At 42.4% G+C, this 24,311-nt stretch overlaps 1 protein-coding gene across 3 annotated transcripts in view; it reads left to right on the top strand.

Annotated features, from left to right (window-relative positions):
* Positions 1-24,311, top strand: part of LOC141145030 (cadherin-19-like) — a 258,346-nt gene that overhangs the window by 53,626 nt on the left and 180,409 nt on the right. For 2 of the 3 annotated variants that reach the window (XM_073631277.1, XM_073631276.1), the window contains exon 1: positions 1,502-1,708. In XM_073631277.1, the coding sequence (XP_073487378.1) occupies positions 1,639-1,708 (70 nt within the window). In that variant the 5' untranslated portion in view covers positions 1,502-1,638. Of the gene's footprint in view, positions 1-1,398; positions 1,709-24,311 lie in introns of those variants that run through there. The other variant, XM_073631275.1, reaches the window with a different exon arrangement.

The raw sequence follows: 24,311 nt of genomic DNA on the forward strand, positions 1-24,311 counted from the left end.
AATGATGATTTTTACATGTAGGAGAGAAATGTCAGAATTGGCCTGGGTGCTCCGGAACGCCTGGAGGTGCTCCCCTGCATATTGGGTCTCTGTATGTGGCCACGCTGTGTAAAAGTCTCACACATGTGGTATCGCCGTACTTGGGAGTAATAGCAGAATGTGTTTTGGTGTGTAATTTGTGGTATGCATATGCTGTGTGTGAGAAATAACCTGCTAATATGACAATTTGGTGAAAAAAAAAAAGAAAAAAAAAAAACAAACTTGATTTTGCAAAGAATTGTGGGAAAAAATGACAACTTCAAAAAACTCACCATGCATCTTTCTAAATACCTTGGAATATCTTCTTTCCAAAGGGTATTTGGACTTTTCTGGCATGTTAGGGTCTCAAGAAATGAGATAGGCCGTCAGTACTTCAGGTGTGATCAATTTTCAGCTATTGGCACCATAGCTTTTGGACTCTATAACTTTCACAAAGACCAAATAATATACACCAATTTGGGTTATTTTTTACCAAAGATATGTAGCGGTATAAATTTTGGCCAAAATATATGAAGAAAAATTACTAATTTGCAAAATTTTATAACAGAAACAAAGAAAAATGCATTTTTTTACAGATTTTTCGGTCATTTTTCTTTTATAGCGTAAAAAATAAAGAACCCAGCGCTGATTAAATACCACCAAAAGAAAGCTCTATTTGTGTGAAAAAAAAGGACAAAAATTTCATATAGATACAGTGTTGCATGACTGAGTAATTGTCATTCAAAATGTGAGAGCACCAAAAGCTGAAAATTGGTCTGGTTATTAAGGGGGTTTAAGTGCCCAGTGGTCAAGTGGTTAAAGTCCTATTTAACCCAAAAGCAAATATTTATTATATTGCAACTTATCAATTCTTAGATGTGATGGCTGCTTTGCTTTTCTTGTATTGGTTTTTCTTTATTTTATTGATTGATGATCCTGCCAGTAAGGCAGGCAATACATTATGCAATATTCTTTCCTTCAACCACAAAATCTTTAATTCCACAGTTCAAGTCCCCCTATACAGCATTCTTTACTTTGACATATCACCACAGGGATGATGGTAATTAAGGTGGATATTTACCCACAGTATGTAATATTCCACTATATTCTTCAGTAATAACAAAACTACAGGTGTTTGGATGCATTTTTCATAGATTTTTGTAAAGTGAGTAGTTTTTTTCAGTCTGCATAAAAGCGGTTATATTGTTTTTAATTATATTTGTAGAGACACTTCTAGCCAGAGTTATGTGATGGCTGCTAGCAAGAGTTACCTGTATATATACAGTATTTTTTAAATATTCCTTTCCATTAGCATGTAATGTAGTGGAATTTGACAAGGTATATAGTTGTATTTTTAATACATTTTCCTATTTTTTTCAGAATTATGAAGACAATGCAACCTCCCATTCACTGGAACAAAAGTCCACAAATATGTGAATTGTGCATCATCAAATCACACATAATACATTTGCACTGAATGTACAATATGAGGAACCTGTTCATATGGCTGAATATTCTCTTGGAAGTTTCTTTTCTGTGGTCTTGTGCCATATGTATGAATTTTGTAAAATTTGTAACTCAGCAAAATAAAGTTTCAAATCATGCAAGAGTTAAACGAGGATGGCAATGGGAACCTTTAATTTTCATGGAGGAGCAACCAGTCACAAACCTATCGCTTTATGTAGGACAGGTAAGCAGTACAAACCCATATTGTAACAGTAATCATAATGATTTTTCTAAAAGTGTTTTTTTAATAAGTAATTATGGTTTAATGCTGAATTAAAATTTTGATGTCAAGTACATACTGTGAATATTAACTATTATTTAAAGTGGAACTCCAGGCAAGCAAGTAAATACACACATTAAATGTATACATTTTCACGGTTTTTCATAATAAAAGATTTTTTATTATAAGCCAACCATTGTTATTATTCATAAACCATGCCAAACAGAAATACAGTTGCAATAAAAAGTATGTGAACCCTTTTGGAAAGATATGGATTTCTGCACAAATTGGCCATAAACTGTGATCTGATCTTCATCTAAGTCACAACAATAGACAATCACAGTCTGCTTAAACTAAAAACACACAAAAAATTAAATGTTACCATGTTTTTATTGAACACACCATGTAAACATTCACAGTGCAGGTGGAAAAAGTATGTGAACCCCTAGACTAATGACTCCAAGAGCTAATTGGAGTGAGGTGTCAGCCAACTGGAGTCCAATCAATGAAATAAGATTGGAGGTGTTGGTTACAGCTGCCCTGCCCTATAAAAAACACACACTAGTTCTGGGTTTTCTTTTCACAAGAAGCATTGCCTGATGTGAATGATGCCTTGCACAAAAGAGCTCTCAGAAGACCTACGATTAAGAATTGTTGACTTGCATAAAGCTGGAAAGGGTTATAAAAGTATCTCCAAAAGCCTTGCTGTTCATCAGTCCACAGTAAGACAAATTGTCTATAGATGGAGAAAGTTCAGCACTGCTGCTACTCTCCCTAGGAGTGGGCGTCCTGTAAAGATGACTGCAAGAGCACAGTGCAGACTGCTCAATGGGGTGAAGAAGAATCCTAGAGTGCCAGCTAAAGACTTACAAAAGTCTCTGGCATATGCTAACATCCCTGTTAGGGAATCTATGATACGTAAAACACTAAACAAGAATGGATTTCATGGGAGGATACCACAGAGGAAGCCACTGCTGTCCAAAAAAAACATTGCTGCACATTTACAGTTTGCACAAGAGCACCTGGATGTTCCACAGCAGTACTGGCAAAATATTCTGTGGACAAATGATACCAAAGTTGAGTTGTTTGGAAGAAACACACAACACTATGTGTGGAGAAAAAGAGGCGCAGCACACCAACATGAAAACCTCATCCCAGCTGTGAAGTATGGTGGTGGGGGAATCATGGTTTGGGGCTGCTTTGCTGCATTAGGGCCTGGATGGATTGCTATTATCAAAGGAAAAATTAATTCCCAAGTTTATCAAGACATTTTGCAGGAGAACTTAAGGCCATCTGTCCACCAGCTGAAGCTCAACAGAAGATGAATGTTGCAACAGGACAACGACCCAAAGCATAGAAGTAAATCAACAACAGAATGGCTTAAACAGAAGAAAATACACCTTCTGGAGTGGTCCAGTCAGAGTCCTGACCTCAACCCGATTGAGATGCTGTGGCATGACCTCAAGAAAGTGATTCACACCAGACATCCCAAGAATATTGCTGAACTGAAACAGTTCTGTAAAGAGGAATGGTCAAGAATTACTCCTGACCGTTATGCATGTCTGATCTGCAACTACAGGAAACGTTTGGTTGAAGTTATTGCTGCCAAAGGAGGTTCAACCAGTTATTAAATCCAAGGGTTCACATACTTTTTCGACCTGCACTGTGAATGTTTACATTGTGTGTTCAATAAAAACATGGTAACATTTAATTCTTTGTGTGTTATTAGTTTAAGCAGACTGTGATTGTCTATTGTTGTGACTTAGATGAAGATCAGATCACATTTTATGACCAATTTGTGCAGAAATCCATATCATTCCAAAAGGGTTCACATACTTTTTTATTGCAACTGTATTACTCTGCTATTTCCTGGCCTAGTATTCATCTTCTGCTCACTGGACAGAGGTGATGATGCTGAGTCACAGATGGAATGTAGACATAGAAAGCTGCTGAACCACAAAGATCAATTACAGTGGAACCTCAGATTATGAGCATAATCTGTTCCAGCAGAATGCTCATAATCCAATGTAATCGCATATCAAAGTGAGTTTCCCCATTGAAGTCAATGGAAAGGAAAATAATTTGTTCCGCATTGACTTCAATGGCATGCAATACCGCATGCGGCCAGAGGCGGGGGGAGCCGGAGAGCCTCGGAAACAGACGGAAAGGCCCGAGGATAGCTCTGCTGACCTCGGCAAACCTCGGAAAGGCTTGGGAACGCAGTATTTCTGAGTCTTTCCGAGCATTTCCGAACTGCTTTCCGAGCATTTCCGAACTGCTCCGAACGGCTACAATCGGCGAAGTTCAGCTCCGGTGCCCCTCCACTGCACACCGCTTTGGCCTGAATCCTGCTCATTTTGCATGATAACACTCGCAAACCGAGTTAGGATTTTTCAAAATACAGTGCTCGTATTGCGAAACGCTTGTTAACCGCGTTACTCGCAATCCAAGGTTCCACTGTACTTTATTACGAACTGTGTGTGTCACCTGTCTTGGCTGTGTGATGTGAAAAAATGGATATATTACAAAAATGGTTGCACAAAATGATAAATAAAATAATAAGCAGAATTGTATTTAAACTGTTATTGCCTGATGTTTAGCCATGCCCAGTGGGAAATGATCAAAATAAGCTAGTCACCTTGCAAAAACTGCAGTTACTGTAGGTAGAACATGGAAAACCCCCTGGCAAATGTAGTAAAATGTCAATATTTCTAAGTTAAGAGATTTCCCATTTGCAGTAAAACCACGCAACTTGATATCCAGTGCACCTGTCCTGCTTTACAGTACATATAGTACAGCCCTTTTACTAAAATCTAATAAAAGCTTTTACTTGTAAATGTCATTTCAAAGTTTGTTTTTTTTCTAAAGGTACAATTTTCATTTAAATAATACCTAGGCTATGGCTGTGCTTACACACACTGCATAGGCATTGTCCATAATTGTTAATCAGTAAATTGACCAAAGCAATGATGTGCAGCTAATGCTAGAGTGCATGCATATAGAAGGGAATTTGCTGAAAGAGGCCAGAGAAGATTAGTCACAATGAGACTCAGCACAATGAAAATCAAAAAGTATGTGTTATTAAAAAAAAAAAAAAAAAATCCCAGTTGCCAAAGATATACAGTGCTTTAGCAAAATAACAAATTCCCACAAATATGAGATACTGTTCATTTTATGTGTGTGGACAGTGACAGACATGCCTGTTGAATTGCGTTTTTTTATCCACTATTGTTTCATTCAATAAAAATCTATCAACTTTCCTTCCACTTCTATATTGACATTAACATATATTAATTAAATATCTATTAAAACTAAACTCCAGGCAGATAAAAAAAGGCACAAATTAACCACTTGTTTACCAGTGTCATTTGCAAATGGTGGTTGATAGCAAAGGATTTTAAATACACTCCAGGCTGGGAATGTGTTTATACCTGTCAAGCCAATGGTTGGCTTTCTGCAGAAAATGATTTGGATGGTTGTAAAACTGCCCAAACACTTCCACTCCCCCCAAAATTATAGCCTCCCTATACAACTTAAATAATGCTAATTAACATCAACTCTCTTTTTGGCATACAAAGAGACCCTGAAGCAGACAGATTTTGCAAAAGTGTCTTGCATGCATTCTTAAAATGGCAAATTCCCCATCAGAGCCCCCCTTAAATCAGAACCCCCCTTATATCAGAATCCCCATCATAGTCCTTCAACAGTGGTGCCCCCATCAGAGTTCCCCTTACATCAGAGTCCCACCCTACATCAAGGTCCCATCAGAGTCTAATTTGTATCAGGGTCCCTATTAGAGTTCCTCCCTTTATTAGGTTCCCCATATGAGTTCCCCCTTGCAACAGGGACCCATCAGAGATCTTTTTGTCATCAGGATGCCCATCAGAGTCCTCCTTGCATCAGAGTTTACATTAGAGTTCCTCCGTTTATCGGGGTCCCCATCAGAGTCCCCCCTTACATTATGGTAACATCAGAGCCCATCGGTGCCCCTTATATCAGAGTCCCTCATACAGCAGAGTCCCCATCAGAGCCCCTTTACATCAGAGTTCCCATTAGAGTTCCTCTTTTCATTAGGGTCCCCATCAAAGTCCCATTTACATTGGGGGGAATATAAAAGCCCACCTTCAGATCCACCCTTACATCAGAGTCCATGCTTAAGGTTCCTATATGAGTCCCTCTTACATCAAAGTCTCCATCAGATTCCTCTTTTACATCAGGGACCCCATCAGAGTCTCTCCTCACATCAGAGTCCTCTTCCAAGTCCCTCCCTACAACAGGGTCCCAATCAGAGTCTACCCTTACATTAGTGTCCCCTTATAGTCCCTGTGACAGACCTAGCCGGGAGAGAGACTTTTGGAGGGGACTGAATGCTAGCCTCTTGCCAATCGATCGTGGGCCCTGGAATTTGGGGGAACGGTGCTCTTTGTGAGCTGTATGCCTGGGGACCCTTGAGGTGGTATTACTGTGGTCCCCAGGACACACAGACTCTGGGGACCCTGGATTTGCCATATTAGAAATAGTGGCTGATTCATAATGCTGGGACAAATACTGTTAGGAGATGCTGATGTCAATTCCAGCCACCTGTCTGTCTGTTGCCTGCTAGAATGTGTATTGTAAATAAGTCTAGTATGGGATCTAAGAGTCATTAGATCTCCATTGTTGTTTGTGTTAATTAACTCTGCTATTGTGTGAAGAAGAGTTTGGTGTGGATTTGTGATAATGTTGATTGGGTTTTCTGAGCTACAAGACGGCCAGTCTGGCCTAAAGGTCATGTCTGAGTCATCTAGGCTGTCTAAAGGGATTAGTTAATTAGCCGATGTTAATTAGGTTTCTGGTCACAGGTGTATGTTCAGAGTAATATAAGCAGGAGGTATACACCTCCTCTTTTACTGTATAAAAGAGCCTGTATTCCTTGCAGTAAAAGAGATTCCTGGTTGAACTTACGTACAGCCTGCCTGGTGTTTGTTCTGAGCTACACAACTGGATTAGGACGGCACATAGCTGTAGTTCTAATCCCGGAGCATCGGATGACTGAACCATCAGACGTGTGATCTGCAATCTGATTCTATAGCAGCAGAGGAGTGTCGGGAGAGTGGAACCGAGTGAGCAGGGGCTCGTTACAGTCCCCATACATTGGGATCCCCATCAGAGGCTCCCCCACATCAAAACCTACCTTAGAAGTCCCCTTACATCAGAGTCCCCCTTTCATTAGGGCCCCCATCAGCATAATGCCCTGTACACACGGTCGGATTTTCCGATGAAAAATGTCCGATCGGAGCGTGTTGTCGGAAATTCCGACCGTGTGTGGGCTCCATCGGACATTTTCCATCGGATTTTCCGACACACAAAGTTTGAGAGCAGGCTATAAAATTTTCTGACAACAAAATCCGATCGCGTCAATTCCGACCGTGTGTGGCCTGTTCCGACGCACAAAGTGCCACGCATGCTCAGAAGAAATTCCGACACGGAACAGCTCGGTCTGGTAAACTTAGCGTTCGCAATGGATACAGCACTTTCGTCACGGTGCAATGTAAAAAATGGTTTAATACAGCGCACTATCTTCTTCTTTATAATGTGAGAAGAATTAAGTAGTTTTGCTGCTCATATTCACACAGACTTCTCACAAACTTATTTCTTTATTATTTATCGGGATTCCCTTAATATATTTTGATTTGTTACATCTGACAAAAATATGTTTGTGTTGTTTTTTTATTCTAGGTTTGTATTTTTTCAAAGGCTGATCTTTGTTTTATTTTAGTTTTAGTTTTACTCCAGAATATTTTTGTGTGTGTTTTGTGTGTCAAGTTACCACAACACCATTGGTATCTTGTATTATTTAATCTCAAGGAGATTGTTTGGTGTCCCTTGTTAATTTCACATTGTACTTTAGAAATGTACCTGAATCCTCACAAACAAACTGTCCTTTTTTAAGGAAAACACACATAGGCAAGTATAATTGAAACCAAAAATCCTTTATTAAGGGATCAGAACCAAACAAAGAGGGAGGCAACGCTGGATAAACAGGAGAAATTAGCGAAGCCTTGGACCCCCAGGGCAGACATCAATTCTTGAACATCAAAATTGGTGGCCTGAGGAGTCCATATGTAAGGAAGTGCAGTCTGGTCCAGAAGTCCCAGAGATCCGGAAAGCAACAGATGACATCTGTGTCCCCAGGCTGTGGTACCACAAGAGGCTGCATCTTTTGGCCGACCAGACTGAACCCATGGCCATCACTTTTTGGTCTTCCTTCCATGCTTCCTTCCTGGCTGTGGCTCTGCTGTTGGAGATGTGGCAGGAGGAGGAGTAGGACCTGGAGGAGGAGGAGGACTAGTAGGACCTGGAGGAGAAGGAGGAGGAGGAGGAGGACCTGGAGGAGGAGGAGGACCATGTGTGAGGTCACAAAGGTGGGTATCAGATAATATTTGGGCCCTCAACCCCTTATTGAGAGCCTCCAAAATTAATGACTCACACATGAGTTGTTGGCCCTCCTCCATCCGCTGCATTTTACAGGCAATTATGCCAGCAAAGTCCTCCTCCACAGTGTGTGGTGCTCCCAGGGCCTCTGTAGCCTTCCAAAAGAGGCCTATGGCAGCCTCCTCTAGGGTACTCCTCTTCCTGCCACTTTCTCTTTGCGGGTGTAGGGGAGGGACCTGCATATCAGGCAGCCTGCTCGGCCTGGCCACCTCCTGGCTGAGACTTCCCTGTGTATGAAAAAGGGACATGGTTTAATGTTTTGCATCATCAATCACAATCATAAATTACTCCAAACTAACATCTAGTTAACATCATTGATTGGACAACCTGAAATATTTAGAGGAATGCTATACCTGGCTTGATCTGGGCTCCTCCACATGTTGTTGCCTGGAAGGCCCAGGTTGGGCGTCAGAAGCCTCAGCTGGGGGGGAAGGAAGCGTGGAAGGAAGACTGGAGAATGATGGCCTGGGTTCAGTCTGACCTGCCAGAAAATGCAGCCTGTCATAGTACCACATCCTGGGGACATAGATGTCATCTGCTGCTCCAGATCTCTGCGAATCCTGGACTTTCTTGCGCTCCCTTAGATATGTGCTCCTCAGGCCACCAATTAGGATCTTCAAATATGTGATGTCTGCCGTGGGGATCACCTGCTTCCCAATTTCCAACAATTGATCCAGCACTGCCTTCCTCTTTGTTTGGTTCCTATAATGTGGGTGGTTGATCTCCCACAGACAAGGCAGCTCCCTGAACATGTCAATGAATATTGCCATGAAGTCTGTATTATTTAAGAAATCCATTTTAACTGCAAGACACAACACAAGACAAACCCTAATGTCAGCCAAAACTCTCCTAATCTTGTTACAATATAGGCCTCAATCTAGAAGCAGTATAGGCCCAAGTTTGTCTCTTATCTTCGTTATTACGATCGGCGCCTCCAATGCTCCTTCCTCCGCTCACAGATCGTACGTAATACGCACGCGTGTTACACTTTATACACACTGCGCATGCGTGTAACTCCGCCTGCCCCTGACGTTCTTTCTAGTCTATTCCCCGCCCCTTTTTGTTCGGCGCAGTGGGTGAAGAGCACATGGCGGAGTCAGAGCAGGTGCGTGCTAATTATAGCAACGAGGAGGAGGAAAGCCCCGGGTCTGGAAACATCCAGATCCAGAAGGAGATGATTTAAGGCCACAAATATGTCCTTTGGTGAGATGTTGGAGATGGTGGACATCCTGAAGAAGGCCGACTATGACAGGAAGTATGGACCTTACCCCAACCCCAATATCAGAAAGGCCAAGATCATGGCGAAAGTGGTCAAAAGTCTGCACCAGAATTTCGGGGTACGACGATCAAAAGATCAGCTCAGGAAGCGGTGGTCGGACCTGAAATTAAGAGAGCCCGAGCAGTACAGAAAGATCCGGAGAGTGCTGCAAAAAAGTAAGTAGTTGTGCTGTGTTCCTATTCTTTTTGTCTTTATTACGTTCGTGCTGCTCCATATGCTTTTCTTAAGTGTTGTACAGTTTAAAATGGCAAATTTAATGTTCATGGGCCCATTATTCGTTCGTATCAAACATTTTTCTTTTGGCCTATAAAACACCATTATTTAGGCCATATGCAATTGCCAACATTTTTTAGGGCCTACTTGTATGAAAAATATTTGGTTGTGTAGATGGGTTTGTTACTAGAATGAAATGCAAACTAGATTCTGTGTAAGGAGAGGACACTCAGCAGCTGTTTAGACATCTGGACGCTGGAGCACTAGTGTGGGACACAAGAACACTCTTTTTATTAGGGGGCCCACACAGGTGCTCCAGTGTATACTATAGGGGTGTCTCCATCTGTGAAGCTTGTACAAGACAGGTAAAGTATTGAAGCTTGACAAAGGACAATAAAAATGCTACATCTTGGAACTCTGCCCAAATAGACAATTGTACCCCACTTCCAAGCAATGTTTCATCTTTAGATTTCGGCCATCAAATATCTGTGTGCTAATTATACCATTTTTGTTTTACATAGGGGAGAAAAGACTCGGAGGACACCCCTCATCCGAGGAGATCACAGACTCCCCACCTCTGGAAGAAGGGGAAATACCCCCAACCCAAGCTGAGCAGGAGGAGGAAGGAGATGTGGTGGAAATTGACACCACAACAGGTGAGTGTCTGCGACCACAGGCTCAGGTAAGAGATGGATGCCGGCAGATTTTTGATACCTGTTTTTGTTTGGTTTCTCTCTTTTTAGGTGATCGTGATGTTGTGGATCGAGATCCTTTCACTTCAGAAAGTGTCAAGATCCTGATCGGGGAGATCATGGGGTGTAATTTAGAATTGGAAAACCTCAAGAAAAAAATCAATGATGTTATTCAAAAAAATAATAACATAATTGATGTTTTGGGGTGGATTTAAAACCCCGCAAAATCATTTTGTTTTTTGTGTGCTACAATCTTAAAAATGTTTTAGCGATGTTTAGAAAAGCCAAATTTTGAGGATGCACACAGTGTGCCAACATGTGCTATCTGCCATCACGGGAGATCAATGGACACGTTTTGGGGGTGCAACCCCTTCCTCAATAATAAAGTAGCTGTGAGGAAGAGGTTGCTCCCCCAAAACATGTCCCTTGATCCCCCGTGAGAGCAGCTAGCACATGTTGACATTCGTAAATTGGTGTGCATCTTCCAAATTTGTCTTTTCAAGGGGTGACTTCACCCCATCTGAACGCAATATCAAACACAGTTCCTAAATACTCATGTCTGATATTGCCTTCAAGTTTTACCATATGTGAACTTTGTAAGTTCAAGATTTTTGTCTTTCTTGTTGGTTTTACACAGGCCTGTTTTATCTTAAATGAACATTTCTATTTTTGATAATCCCACCCCAAAAATTGTTATACAACAAACATGTTGGTTTGTTTTAAAAACCTTTTCTAAATGCACATGTGATTGTGCAGGTATTAAAAAGATTGTTAATCAAGAATGTGTGGATTATTGTCTCAATGCTACAACACTTTTGTGGTGATGTAATTGCTGTTTTCTGTGAAAATGGGGGTTATTTCCTAAGGGCAAATCCTCTTTGCACTACAAGTGCAGTTTCAGTGCAGTTTTAAGTGCACTTGTAGTGCAAAGTGTCTATGCCTTTAGTAAATAACACCCAATAGTGCTTTGTATAAGGTTACACAATCACCCCATTTTCAGGACTCCCCACATTGCTGTCAGGGTCAGCTAAAACAAACACAAGCAGGAAATGTCACCAAAGATTAGCTTTTTTTTTTTATTAAAGGCTTCACAAATTGTCTGGCATATTGATGGCCCCCCTACCCGCAAAGAACTCAAGGTATCTTAACCGGACATCACGGGCACTCAGGGAGGGCAAGCCAGGACGGCCACTTTCAAGCGCCGTTAGGGTTGTTTCATGTAGAATTCCGGCCTCAGGCCCAACTGAGCCAGCATAGTTGGCAGAATGTTGGCATAAAAAGTTATGTAGAACACAGCACACCAGGATTATATGATTCAGTTTATACTCCGCCATATGGATAGGTGTCAGAAATAGGCGGAACCAGCTGGCCATGATTCCAAATGTGTTCTCCACCACTCTTCTGGCTCTGGCCAGCCGGTAATTAAAAACCCTCTGTTCCGGGGTGATGGTCCTCATCGGGAATGGCCGCATAAGATGGTCCCCCAGCGCAAATGCTTCATCCGCAACGAAGACGAATGGGAGTCCTTCCACATTGTCTTCTGGAGGTGGCAAGTCCAAGCTGCCATTCCGGTGACGCCTGTAAAACTCCGTCTGGTCGATGACTCCACCATCGGACATCCGGCCATTCTTCCCCACGTCCACATACAAGAAGTCGTAATTAGCCAACACCACCGCCAACATCACAATACAATTGAACCCCTTGTAATTATAATAGTACCACCCTGAGTTGGGCGGTGGGACGATGTGGACATGTTTCCCATCAATTGCCCCTCTGCTGTTAGGAAAGTCCCACCGCTGGGCAAAGTGGGAGGCCACAGTCTGCCATTCCTGTGGCGTGGAAGGAAACTGTTGAGGAAAACAAAAAAAATTGTATTTTTGCACATAAACATGGCAAGCAGATTAGACACAAACATTCTTGGCCAACCTCCAGATAACATTTATTAAGGGGAATTTTACAACACCAAAGTATAAGGTACACCTATCATATTCCCCCTCCCCCCCTCTCATGGGCCATTTCTAACATTATAGGGGGGGGAATCTTGGACAGGTAACCCTCGCCACTTCATTGAGAGATGAATGTCTAAATAATGGGTATTACTTGGAACAGCCCCTCCTTAGTTACACTATTGGCAGCCCACTGGACAGGTAAGAAGTGTCATAATACAAAGATATAAATACACTCTGTACACATTTGAGCATATTTGGACATTCTGCTATTACCTATCAAGATAATAATAGGATACAAAAACTTTAAACAGTACCAATTGAAAGTATACAGGCAGGCCCTTGCACTACATGCTTTGGGGAATTCATCAATACATCTGAGCACAAAAGAGATGGGTATAGTGTGTATGGGTTTGGCAAAGTCTGCAGATAGATGATTGAGGATAGATAGAGAATTGGTATCAGCTGACTTAGCAGTTGGGGGAGGGAGGGTTAATAAAAATGATTTGGGGACACCACAAAAAAAATCCTCTGGCACTCTGCCTGAATTTAAAGCACAAATCACATTTCAAAACATTTTAGGGGGTGTTTGGGGTAAAGCACTACTATGGAGCTGACAAAATACATTGTTAAGTGACTACATTAGGTGAATATAGGGCAGGAGAGCATGCTGGGGAGGTTAGTGAAGGCAAATATGTATGAAAGACAAAAAAAATAATTACATAAAAATCCAGCATGCATGAGAACAAAGGGGACATTCACAGCATATTACAATCATGGTAATTAGGGAATGAGGAGAGAAATACAATATATTAGCAAACATTATATACAATAAAATGTGATATTAAAGGATAAAAATCTTACCTTCATATACTCCTTCTGCAGAACCTGGATGATGGCAGAACAGGTCTCTGGGATAATGATCCCCAGAGCCTGGGGGGAGATGCCTGTCGAGAACTTCAAGTCCTGCAGGCTTCTCCCTGTCGCCAAGTACCGCAGGGTAGCGACGAGCCTCTGCTTCAGAGTGATGGCTTGCCTCATGCAGGTATCCTACCTTCTGATATAGGGGGTCAGCGAAGCCAACAAACGGTGAAATACGGGGTCCGTCATCCTGAGAAAGTTCCTGAAATCATTAGGATTATTCTCACGGATCTCACGGAGCAAAGGCATATGAGAGAACTGGTCACGCTGAAGCAACCAATTCTTGGTCCATGAACTCCTCCCCACCCTGTTCATGGACTGGACTTGTGTCAAGGTCAGGACCCCAACACCAAGCACCCGCACAGCACGAACTCTACGAGGAGTACGTATACGCAACATGGCTACAAAACGGTCGGCTGCTCAGAACGAAGTAACAGAACGCACTGAAGAACAGCAAGGCCTGTGAAGAGCGGCCTAAAAAACAGTAACGAGCGAACAAAAACACAATGACTAAGTCACGCGGAACTTGCTTGCACGCACTGAAGAGCAGATACAAACCCACAAGCACAAACTGAAGGGCAGAAAACGATCTGAAAGCCACAAGTCTGAAAAAGCGTGAATCGTCTCTCACCAAACTTTTACTAACACGAGATTAGCAAAAGGAGCCCAAAGGGTGCCGCACTTGATTCTGAACTGGCCTTTTCTAGTCTCGTCGTACGTGGTTGATGTCACCGCCTTGTTGGCGATCAGAAATTCAGACAACTTTGTGCAACCGTGTGTATGCAAAACAAGTTTGAGCCAACATCCGTCGGAAAAAATCCTAGGATTTTGTTGTCGGAATGTCCGATCAATGTCCGACCGTGTGTACGGGGCATAAGAGTTCTAACTTACATCAGGGTCCCCTTGTAGGTCCCCCCTTACTTCAGGGTCCCAGCAGAGTTCCTTTTTTCATCAGGATCACCATCAGAGCCCCCTTACCTCAGGTCCCCTATTAGAGTACATCCTTTCATCAGGGTCCTTATCAGAGTCTGCCCTTATATTATAGTTCCCATCAGAGTCTCCCATTAATCAGGGTTTGCATAAGAGTCATCCTTACATAAGAGTCCCCCCTTACAATAGGGTTACTATCAGAGCACACCTTCAAAGTCACCCTTACATCAGAATCCCCACTTACTTCATGGTCTCCATCAGATTAATCCTTTACATCAGGGTCCCCATCAGAGTCTCCCCCTTTACATTAGGGTCTTCATCAGAGTCCCCCCTTACATCAGGCATCAAGGTCTCCATCAGAGTCCATCCTTACACCAGAGTCCCCCCAAACATCAGGATTCCCATCAGCGTTCTTCTTACATCAGAGTCGCCCTGACATTGGGGTCCCCACCAGAGCACCCCTACATCAGAGCCCACCTTGGAAGTACCTCCTTATATTAGAGTTTCTATCAGCGTACTCCCATACATCAGGGTACCCATCAGAAGCCCCTTACATTATTGTCCTCATCAGGGCTGTCTTTAATATTGATTGGACCCTGGGCAAAACTTTTCTTGGGGCCCCCATGAAGTTTTTTCTCTCCACCTGCTCTGAGACATACAATAAATAGCAGCTAGACTCAATCAGTTTACTGAATCAGATCAGGCAGCTATTGCGATTGGTTGCCAGAGGTTACAGCACACATTACGGCTCACTGATTAGTTGCTAGAGGTTACAGGACACAATTTCTGCTTGTTTGGCTGCTAGAGATTACTGTGGATATGACCTCAGGGGGGCATGATATACATATCAATGCCGCCGGACGCTGCTATTTACATATGAATGCTGCCGCTATTTACATATGAATGCCGGCAATTTACATGTAAACACAGGGTCTGCAGGTGAGTCATCTGTATACAACAAAAGGGCAGAGCTGGGCAGCATTAGTAGCAGCACTTCACACTGAGATATCAGGACACAGCAAGGGACTAAAACCTCAGGGGACGAGGGAATTTAAACCAGGATAGTTGGCAAGTATGAGGCAGCTGCTTTGGGCCCCACAACAATGACAGGGCCCAGGGCAGCTGCCCCTTTTGCCCTGCCTTAAAAACGGCCCTGGTCCTCATAAGTGTCACCTTTACCACTGTAAACTGTAAGCATGGCTGTAGCAGCCAAAATAAAATTGTGTAGGAGACAGTGCACCCTCTTTGCCATAATAAGGTTCTGAAATGAAGACAGATTCAAATACCTCTTGTGCTTTGTGCTCTGCTTCTGGATTATTCTTTTGCTTTTGACTGTTTGGTAGTGATTCATTTAAGGAGAAATTTTACTCTTAATGAATTTTGCTTATTTTAAAAACCCATTTATGAACAGGAAATGTCCTGTTTATTTAATTTCCTTGCACATAAATGTGTGCCTGAAGTGAGCAGAGGTTAATTTGATCAAGAATGAACATTGCTTGTTTAGTAAATTAGGCCCTTTGCGACCAGCAAGTTGCTGAAAACAGTCTATACTGACTCTTTTACAGTAAAGTTAGATAATACCAAGTGCTATGCGAAGCCATCCATAGCAATACAGGGAAACAATGGCATACAGTATGTACACAGTGACAGAAAGTATTCTGTAAATAATATTTATATTAATGGTGTATTACAAGCAAAGATCTATTTTTTGCTATTAAAATTTTATAATATGCCTAAAAATGGCTTATACATTGCAGTCAGTGTTATTACCATAATTATCATACTCAGATACACATGATGAACATATTCATCATTTTAAAAGAGCTATCTTAATTAGGTATTTTTTTTAAGATGCTTACAATCTGTGCTATAGTAGTGTGCCCTTTAATTGTCCTGTCCTGTTTACAAGCCTAAAATTAACCAGGTTTAAGTTCTAACTAAGTGGAACATTTAATTAGACCCAGAGGGTACTGGAAACAATTAGCAGTTTTGTTATGGTCTGTTCTAAAGAGACACTCTTTGTTCTACACAATTAAATAGATGCCGACACATTTCCTGCCTTTTACACATATATCAAGGCTAACAACTTTTTTTCTTTTCAGTTAAACAGTCTATAAATCCATAGGTTTTATATATATATATATATATATATATATATATATATATATACAGTATCACAAAAGTGACAACACTGAAACACTGAAGAAATTACTTGCTACAATATAAAGTAGTGAGTGTACAGCTTGTATAACTGTGTAAATTTGCTGTCCCCTCAAAACACCTCAACACACAGCCAATAATGTCCAAACCGCTGGCAACAAAAGTGAGTACACCACTAAGTAAAAATGTCCAAATTGAGCCCAATTAGCCATTTTCTCTCCTCTGTGTCATGTGACTCGTTAGTGTTACAGGGTCTCAGGTGTGAATGGGAAGCAGGTGTGTTAAATTTGGTGTTATCACTCTCTCATACTGGTCACTGGAAGATCCACATGGTACCTCATGGCAAAGAACTCTCTGAAGATTTGAAAAAAAATAATTGTTGCTCTACATAAAGATGGCCTAGGCTATAAGAAGATTACCAAGACCCTGAAACTGAGCTGCAGAACAGTGGCCAAGACCATACAGTGGTTTAACTCACTCAGAACAGGCCTCGTCAGTCGACCAAAGAAGTTGAGTGCACATGCTCAGTGTCATACCCAGAGGTTGTCTTTGGGAAATAGATGTTTGAGTGCTGCCAACATTGCTGCAGAGGTTGAAGGGGTGGGAGGTCAGCCTGTCAGTGTTCAGACCTTACCTAAAACAGAAGGTGGAGGAATGCAAGGTCTATAACATCCACCAGCTCTGTGATGTCATCAAGGAGGAGTGAAAGAGGACTCCAGTGGCAACCTGTGAAGCTCTGGTGAACTCCATACCCAAGAAGGTTAAGGCAGTGCTGGAAAATAATGACACTATTGACAATATTGACACTTTGGGCCTAATTTGGACATTTCCACTTAGGGGTGTACTCACCTTTGTTGCCAGAGGCTTAGAAATTAATGGCTGTGTGTTGAGTTATTTTGAAGGGACAGCACATTTACACTGTTATACAAGCTGTACACTCACTACTTTACATTGTAGCAAAGTGTCATTTCTTCAGTGTTGTCACATGAAAAAGGTATAATAAAATATTTACAAAAATGTGAGGGGTGTACTCACTTTTGTGAGATATGAGATACTGTATATATATATATATATATATCGATATACTGTATATATCGATATATATATATATATATATCTATATATACACACACTCACCGGCCACTTTATTCAGTATACCTGTCCAATTGCTTGGTAAAACAAATTCCTAATCAGCCAGTCACATGGCAGCAACTCAATGCATTTAGGCATCTAGACATGGTGAAGATGACTTGCTGGAGTTCAAACTGAGCATCAGAGTGGGGAAGAAAGGGGATTTAAGTGATTTTGAACGTGGCATGATTGTTGGTGCGAGACAGGCTGCTCTAAGTATTTTTCAAAAACTGCTGATCTACCTGGATTTTCACGCACAACCATCTCTAGGTTTTACAGAGAATAGTCTTAAAAAGAGAAAGTATCCAGTGAGCAGCAGTTGTGTGGACAAAAATGCCTTGTTGATGTCAGAGGTCAGAGGAGAATGGGCAGACTGGTTCGAGATGATAGAAAGGCAACAGTAAATCAAATAACCACTTGTTACAACCAAGGTATGCAGAATACCATCTCTCAACACACACCTGCACACCACATTGAATCTTAAAGCAGATGGGCTACAGCAGCAGAAGACCACACCGGGTGCCACTCCTGTCAACCAAGAACAGGAAATTGAGGGTAAAAGTTGCACAGGCTCACCAAAATTGGACAATAGAAGATTGGAAATACAATGCCTAGTCTGATGAGTCTTGATTTCAGCTGCAACATTCAGGTGGTAGGGTCAGAATTAGGTTTAAATAACATGAAAGAATGGATCCATCCTGCCTTGCATCAACAGTTCAAGCTGGTCGTGGTTTACCGACCGACCACTGTATATATACGTCATTACTTTAAAGCTGGATATCTCAGTAACGGCAGCAGCTGCTGCCACAACCAAGGTATCCATCTTTAGGGCCGGCGGTTCTATACACGATAATGGTGGTCTCTGCGGTTCACCATGAGATCACTGTTATCGGCGGTGGGAGAGGTGCCACCCCCCCTCCCGCCGCTCTCCCGCGCCCTCCACCGCTTACCGGAGCCGTTGGTAGCGGTGGAGGCAATCGGGTCCTTTCACTTCCTCAGTATGAAGATGAGTGAGGCTAAGATGGCTCCCACCCATCTCCATACCATAGGACGGCTGAAGCGACGTCATTACGTCAGCTCCGCCCACTTGTCTTAAAGGCACATTTTTTGTGTCATTTTTTTAAATGACTTTTTTTTTGCATTAAAGTCTAAATATGAGATCTGAGGACTTTTTGACCCCAAATCTCATATTTAAGCGGACCTGTCATGCTTTTTTCTATTACAAGGGATGTTTACATTCCTTATAATAGGAATAAAAGTGATCCAATTTTTTTTTTTTTAAACAGTGAAAAAATAAATAAAATAAAGTAAAATAAATAATAATAAAAAAAAAATTTAAAGCGTCCTGTCCCGACGAGCTCGCGCGCAGAAGCGAACGCATATGTGAGTAGTGCCCGCATATGAAAACGGTGGTCAAACCACACATGTGAGGTGTTGCCATGACCGGTAGATCGAGAGCAATAATTCTAGCCCTAGACCTCCTCTGTAATGCAAAACATGCAACCTGTAGAATTTTTTAAACGTCGCCTATGGAGATTTTTAAGGGTAAAAGTTTTGAAGCGTGACATGTTGGGTATCAATTTACTTGGCATAACATTATATTTCACAATATAAAAAAAAAATGGGCTAGCTTTACTGTTGTCTTATTTTTTTAATTCAAAAAAGTGATGTTTTCCCAAAAAAAGTGCGCTTATAAGAACGCTGCGCAAATACGTTGCAAAAAAAAGTATTGCAATGACCGCCATTTTATTCTCTAGGGTGTTAGAAAACAAACAATATATAATGTTTGGGGGTTCTAAGTAATTTTCTAGCAAAAAAACTCTTTTAAACATGTAAACACCTAAAATCCAAAACAAGGCTGGTCTTATAGTGGTTAATAGTGTGGGGGGGTATTTTCTTAGCACACTTTGGACCCCTTAGTGCCAATTGAGCATTGTTTAAATGCCATGGTCTACCTGAGTATTGTTGCTGACCATGTCCATCCCTTTATGACTACAGTGTACCCATCTTCTGATGGCTACTTCCAGCAGGATAATGCACTAAAGCTCAAATCATCTCTAACTGGTTTCTTGAACATGACAATGAGTTCACTGTACTTCAATGGCCTCCACAGTAACCAAATCAAAATTTTCAAAGTGCCAGCAGACTGACAGTAATGGTGGCTGGAGTCTGTTAACTCTTTACATGGACAATATAGCTGCCACCACGTTTTTATTTTTAATTCATAGGTGCACAATAGAAGACAATAACATTTTGACTCTGGATTGCATCGCAGGGTCCAGGCAAAGTTGCTTACCTTGTCCCCAGGATCCTGCGATGTCTCCCCGCTGTGTGTGAGAGCCATGTCCTCCGCCAGATCTATCACAGTGCCAAACTCCGTTCCCTGTGAGCGTTGCGACGCATGGGAATGGAGCATGGCACCAAATTCAAAAAGTGAAAAACATAATACACATGCAGTACACTATAATCTTACAGATTACATTACTGTATCACATTATTTCACATCCATTTTGTTCCTAGTGGTTTGTCCAGTGCCCTGCATGCAGTTTTATTTTATAAATACTGTTCTTTCTGCCTGGAAACCAGAGATTGTCTATAGCAACCAAAAAGCATCCATTTACATCAAAAGCGGTTTTAGACCAGCTAGAAAATAGCGAAAATAAATTAGAATCACTTGCAGAGTTGAGCGATAGTGATTTTTGGGGAAATTCATCATCAAACACTGAAAGTAATGATAGTGACAATTCTATAACTAAATAAAAATAAATTTCAGTGTTTTTGATTTGATTACATTATTGAATAATTTTTATTATATTATTATTTGTTATAATTATTTATAGTTATTTATTATTAGGGATGAGCTTCGAGTTCGAGTCAAACTCATGTTCGACTCAAACTTTGGCTGTTCGCAAGTTCGCCGAACAGCGAACAATTAGGGGTGTTCGCGGCAAATTCCAATGCCGCGGAACACCCTTTAAAAGTCTATGGTAGAAATCAAAAGTGCTAATTTTAAAGGCTAATATGCAAGTTATTGTCATAAAAAGTGTTTGGGGACCTGGGTCCTGCCCCAGGGGACATGGATCAATGCAAAAAAAAGTTTTAAAAACGGCCGTTTTTTCAGGAGCAGTGATTTTAATAATGCTTAAAGTCAAACAATAAAAGTGTAATATCCCTTTAAATTTCGTACCTGTGTTTAGAACAGTCTGACAGCAAAATGACATTTTGAAGGAAAAAACTCATTTAAAACTACCCGCGGCTATTGCATTGCCGACAATACACATAGAAGTTCATTGATAAAAACGGCATGGGAATTCCCCAAAGGGGGACCCCAAAACAAAATAAAAAAAAAAAAATGACGTGGGAGTCCCCCTAAATTCCATACCAGGCCCTTCAGGTCTGATATGAATATTAAGGGGAACCCCGGCCAAAATTAAAAAAAAAAAAAAACGTGGGGTTCCCCCTAAATTCCATACCAGACCCTTCAGGTCTGGTATGGATTTTAAGGGGAACCCCGCTCCAAAAAAAAAAAAAAAAACGGCGTGGGGTCCCCCCAGAAATCCATACCAGACCCTTATCCGAGCACGCAACCTGGCAGGCCGCAGGAAAAGAGGGGGGACGAGAGTGCGCCCCCCCCTCCTGAACCATACCAGGCCACATGCCCTCAACATTGGGAGGGTGCTTTGGGGTAGCCCCCCAAAACACCTTGTCCCCATGTTGATGAGGACAAGGGCCTCATCCCCACAACCCTGGCCAGTGGTTGTGGGGGTCTGCGGGCGGGGGGCTTATCGGAATCTGGAAGCCCCCTTTAACAAGGGGACCCCCAGATCCCGGCCCCCCCCCTGTGTGAAATGGTAAAGGGGTACTTACCCCTACCATTTCACTAAAAAACTGTCAAAAATGTTAAAAATGACAAGAGACAGTTTTTGACAATTCTTTATTTAAATGCTTCTTCTTTCTTCTATCTTCCTTCATCTTCTGGTTCTTCTGGCTCTTCTGGTTCTTCCTCCGGCGTTCTCGTCCAGCATCTCCTCCGCGGCGTCTTCTATCTTCTTCTCCTCGGGCCGCTCCGCACCCATGGCATGGGGGGGAGGCTCCCGCTCTTCTCTTCTTCTTTTCTTCTCTTCTTCTCTTCTTCATTTTCTTCTCCGGGCCACTCCGCATCCATGCTGGCATGGAGGGAGGCTCCCGCTGTGTGACGGCGCTCCTCGTCTGACAGTTCTTAAATAATGGGGGGCGGGGCCACCCGGTGACCCCGCCCCCCTCTGACGCACGGTGACTTGACGGGACTTCCCTGTGACGTCACGGGGAATGCCACAGGGAAGTCCCGTCATGTCCCGTGCGTCAGAGGGGGGCGGGGTCACCGGGTGGCCCCGCCCCCGTCATTTAAGAACTGTCAGACGAGGAGCGCCGTCACACAGCGGGAGCCTCCCTCCATGCCAGCATGGATGCGGAGCGGCCCGCAGAAGAAAATAAAGAAGAGAAGAAAAGAAGAAGAGAAGAGCGGGAGCCTCCCCCCATGCCATGGGTGCGGAGCGGCCCGAGGAGAAGAAGATAGAAGACGCCGGAGGAGATGCTGGACGAGAACGCCGGAGGAAGAACCAGAAGAGCCAGAAGAACCAGAAGAACCAGAAGATGAAGGAAGATAGAAGAAAGAAGAAGCATTTAAATAAAGGAATTGTCAAAAACTGTCTCTTGTCATTTTTAACATTTTTGACAGTTTTTTAGTGAAATGGTAGGGGTAAGTACCCCCTTACCATTTCACACAGGGGGGGGGCCGGGATCTGGGGGTCCCCTTGTTAAAGGGGGCTTCCAGATTCCGATAAGCCCCCCGCCCGCAGACCCCCACAACCACCGGCCAGGGTTGTGGGGATGAGGCCCTTGTCCTCATCAACATGGGGACAAGGTGTTTTGGGGGGCTACCCCAAAGCACCCTCCCAATGTTGAGGGCATGTGGCCTGGTACGCTTCAGGAGGGGGGCCGCACTCTCGTCCCCCCTCTTTTCCTGCGGCCTGCCAGGTTGCGTGCTCGGATAAGGGTCTGGTATGGATTTTTGGGGGGACCCCACGCTGGTTTTTTTTTTTTTTTGGCGCGGGGTTCCCCTTAAAATCCATACCAGACCTGAAGGGTCTGGTATGGAATTTAGGGGGAACCCCACGTCATTTTTTTTTTTTAATTTTGGCCGGGGTTCCCCTTAATATCCATATCAGACCTGAAGGGCCTGGTATGGAATTTAGGGGGACTCCCACGTCATTTTTTTTTTTAATTTTGGTTTGGGGTCCCCCTTTGGGGAATTCCCATGCCATTTTTATCAATGAACTTCTATGTGTATTGTCGGCAATGCAATAGCCGCGGGTAGTTTTAAATGAGTTTTTTCCTTCAAAATGTCATTTTGCTGTCAGACTGTTCTAAACACAGGAAACATGCGCCCCTTTACAGGCATACTATAGACACCCCCCAGGTACGAAATTTAAAGGGATATTACACTTTTATTGTTTGACTTTAAGCATTATTAAAATCACTGCTCCTGAAAAAACGGCCATTTTTAAAACTTTTTTTTGCATTGATACATGTCCCCTGGGGCAGGACCCAGGTCCCCAAACACTTTTTATGACAATAACTTGCATATTAGCCTTTAAAATTAGCACTTTTGATTATTCATGTTCGTGTCCCATAGACTTTAACGGTGTTTGCATGTTCGAACGAACTTTTTTCCTGTTCGCATGTGTGGCTCATCCCTATTTATTATATTATAATTTATGATTTTGTGTTTCAAACTTTATCATACCCGGGATGTCTACTAGACTCTTGTTTGGACAGATTTAAGTGCGTTATTCCTAAGAATTACAGGCCTACAATATAAAACGCCAAATTTCCATGCAAAACATTGTACCACTTTGAGCATCAAAAATCTGAAACAATCATACCACCAGGGAGGTTAATAGAAACATGCACCATTCACAGTATCTGCTATAACAATTCTGACTTCTTTGAAATGCCAAACAGAGATATAACAGAGGTTAAAAAAATTGTAATGTTCTTTAAAGAGGCAGGAACACTTTAAAGTTATTGTAAATTCATGTTTTTTTTTCTATAAAAATAACAAACATGTTATATTTACCTGCTCTGTTGCAGTGGATTTGCACAGAGCAGCCCAGATCCGCCTCTTCTTGTGTCCCTATTCTGTGCTCCTGGCCCCTCCCTCCTGTTGAGTGCACCCACAGCAAGCAGCTTGCTATGGGGGGCACCAAGCCGAGCTGCAGCTCTGTGTGTCCATTCAGAAATGGAGTTGTGGTTTGGCCCCGCCCCTCTCTCTCCTGATTGGCTAACTAAGTTTGATTGACAGTAGCGTGAGCCAATGGCTCTGCTGCTGTGTCTCAGCCTGGACAGCTGAGACACTTGTGGACATAGATGGGGCTCAGGTAAGTATTAGGGGGGCCGAGGTGGGCTGCTGCACACAGAAGGCTTTTTTTTAACAATAGTTTTTATTGAGATTTTCACAGAGTATCAATATAGAAGGATAAGAAGGATAAGAAATCAATGACATTTATTATTGTTCATTAAAGGGTATGGTAGAGACTTACTTAATGGGTTACAATGGTATAACAGTTGTTGTGCTGAAACTTGAACACTAAATGTGATTTAAGTACTACTTGAATGGTGTTGGCACTGTCCCTACAACCGGACACCCCATCTCGGGAACGAACTGTGCCATGGGGTGGGAGGCAGCTTGGACAACCATCGTTTGGTAGTAGTTGTGCTTGTCTTGTATAGAACAGAAGACAATATATGATCGCAAATCACAGTAACAAAAACGTAGATTC

This window comes from Aquarana catesbeiana, linkage group LG05 (genome assembly GCF_042186555.1).
Source record: "Aquarana catesbeiana isolate 2022-GZ linkage group LG05, ASM4218655v1, whole genome shotgun sequence".
Taxonomy (NCBI): domain Eukaryota; kingdom Metazoa; phylum Chordata; class Amphibia; order Anura; family Ranidae; genus Aquarana; species Aquarana catesbeiana.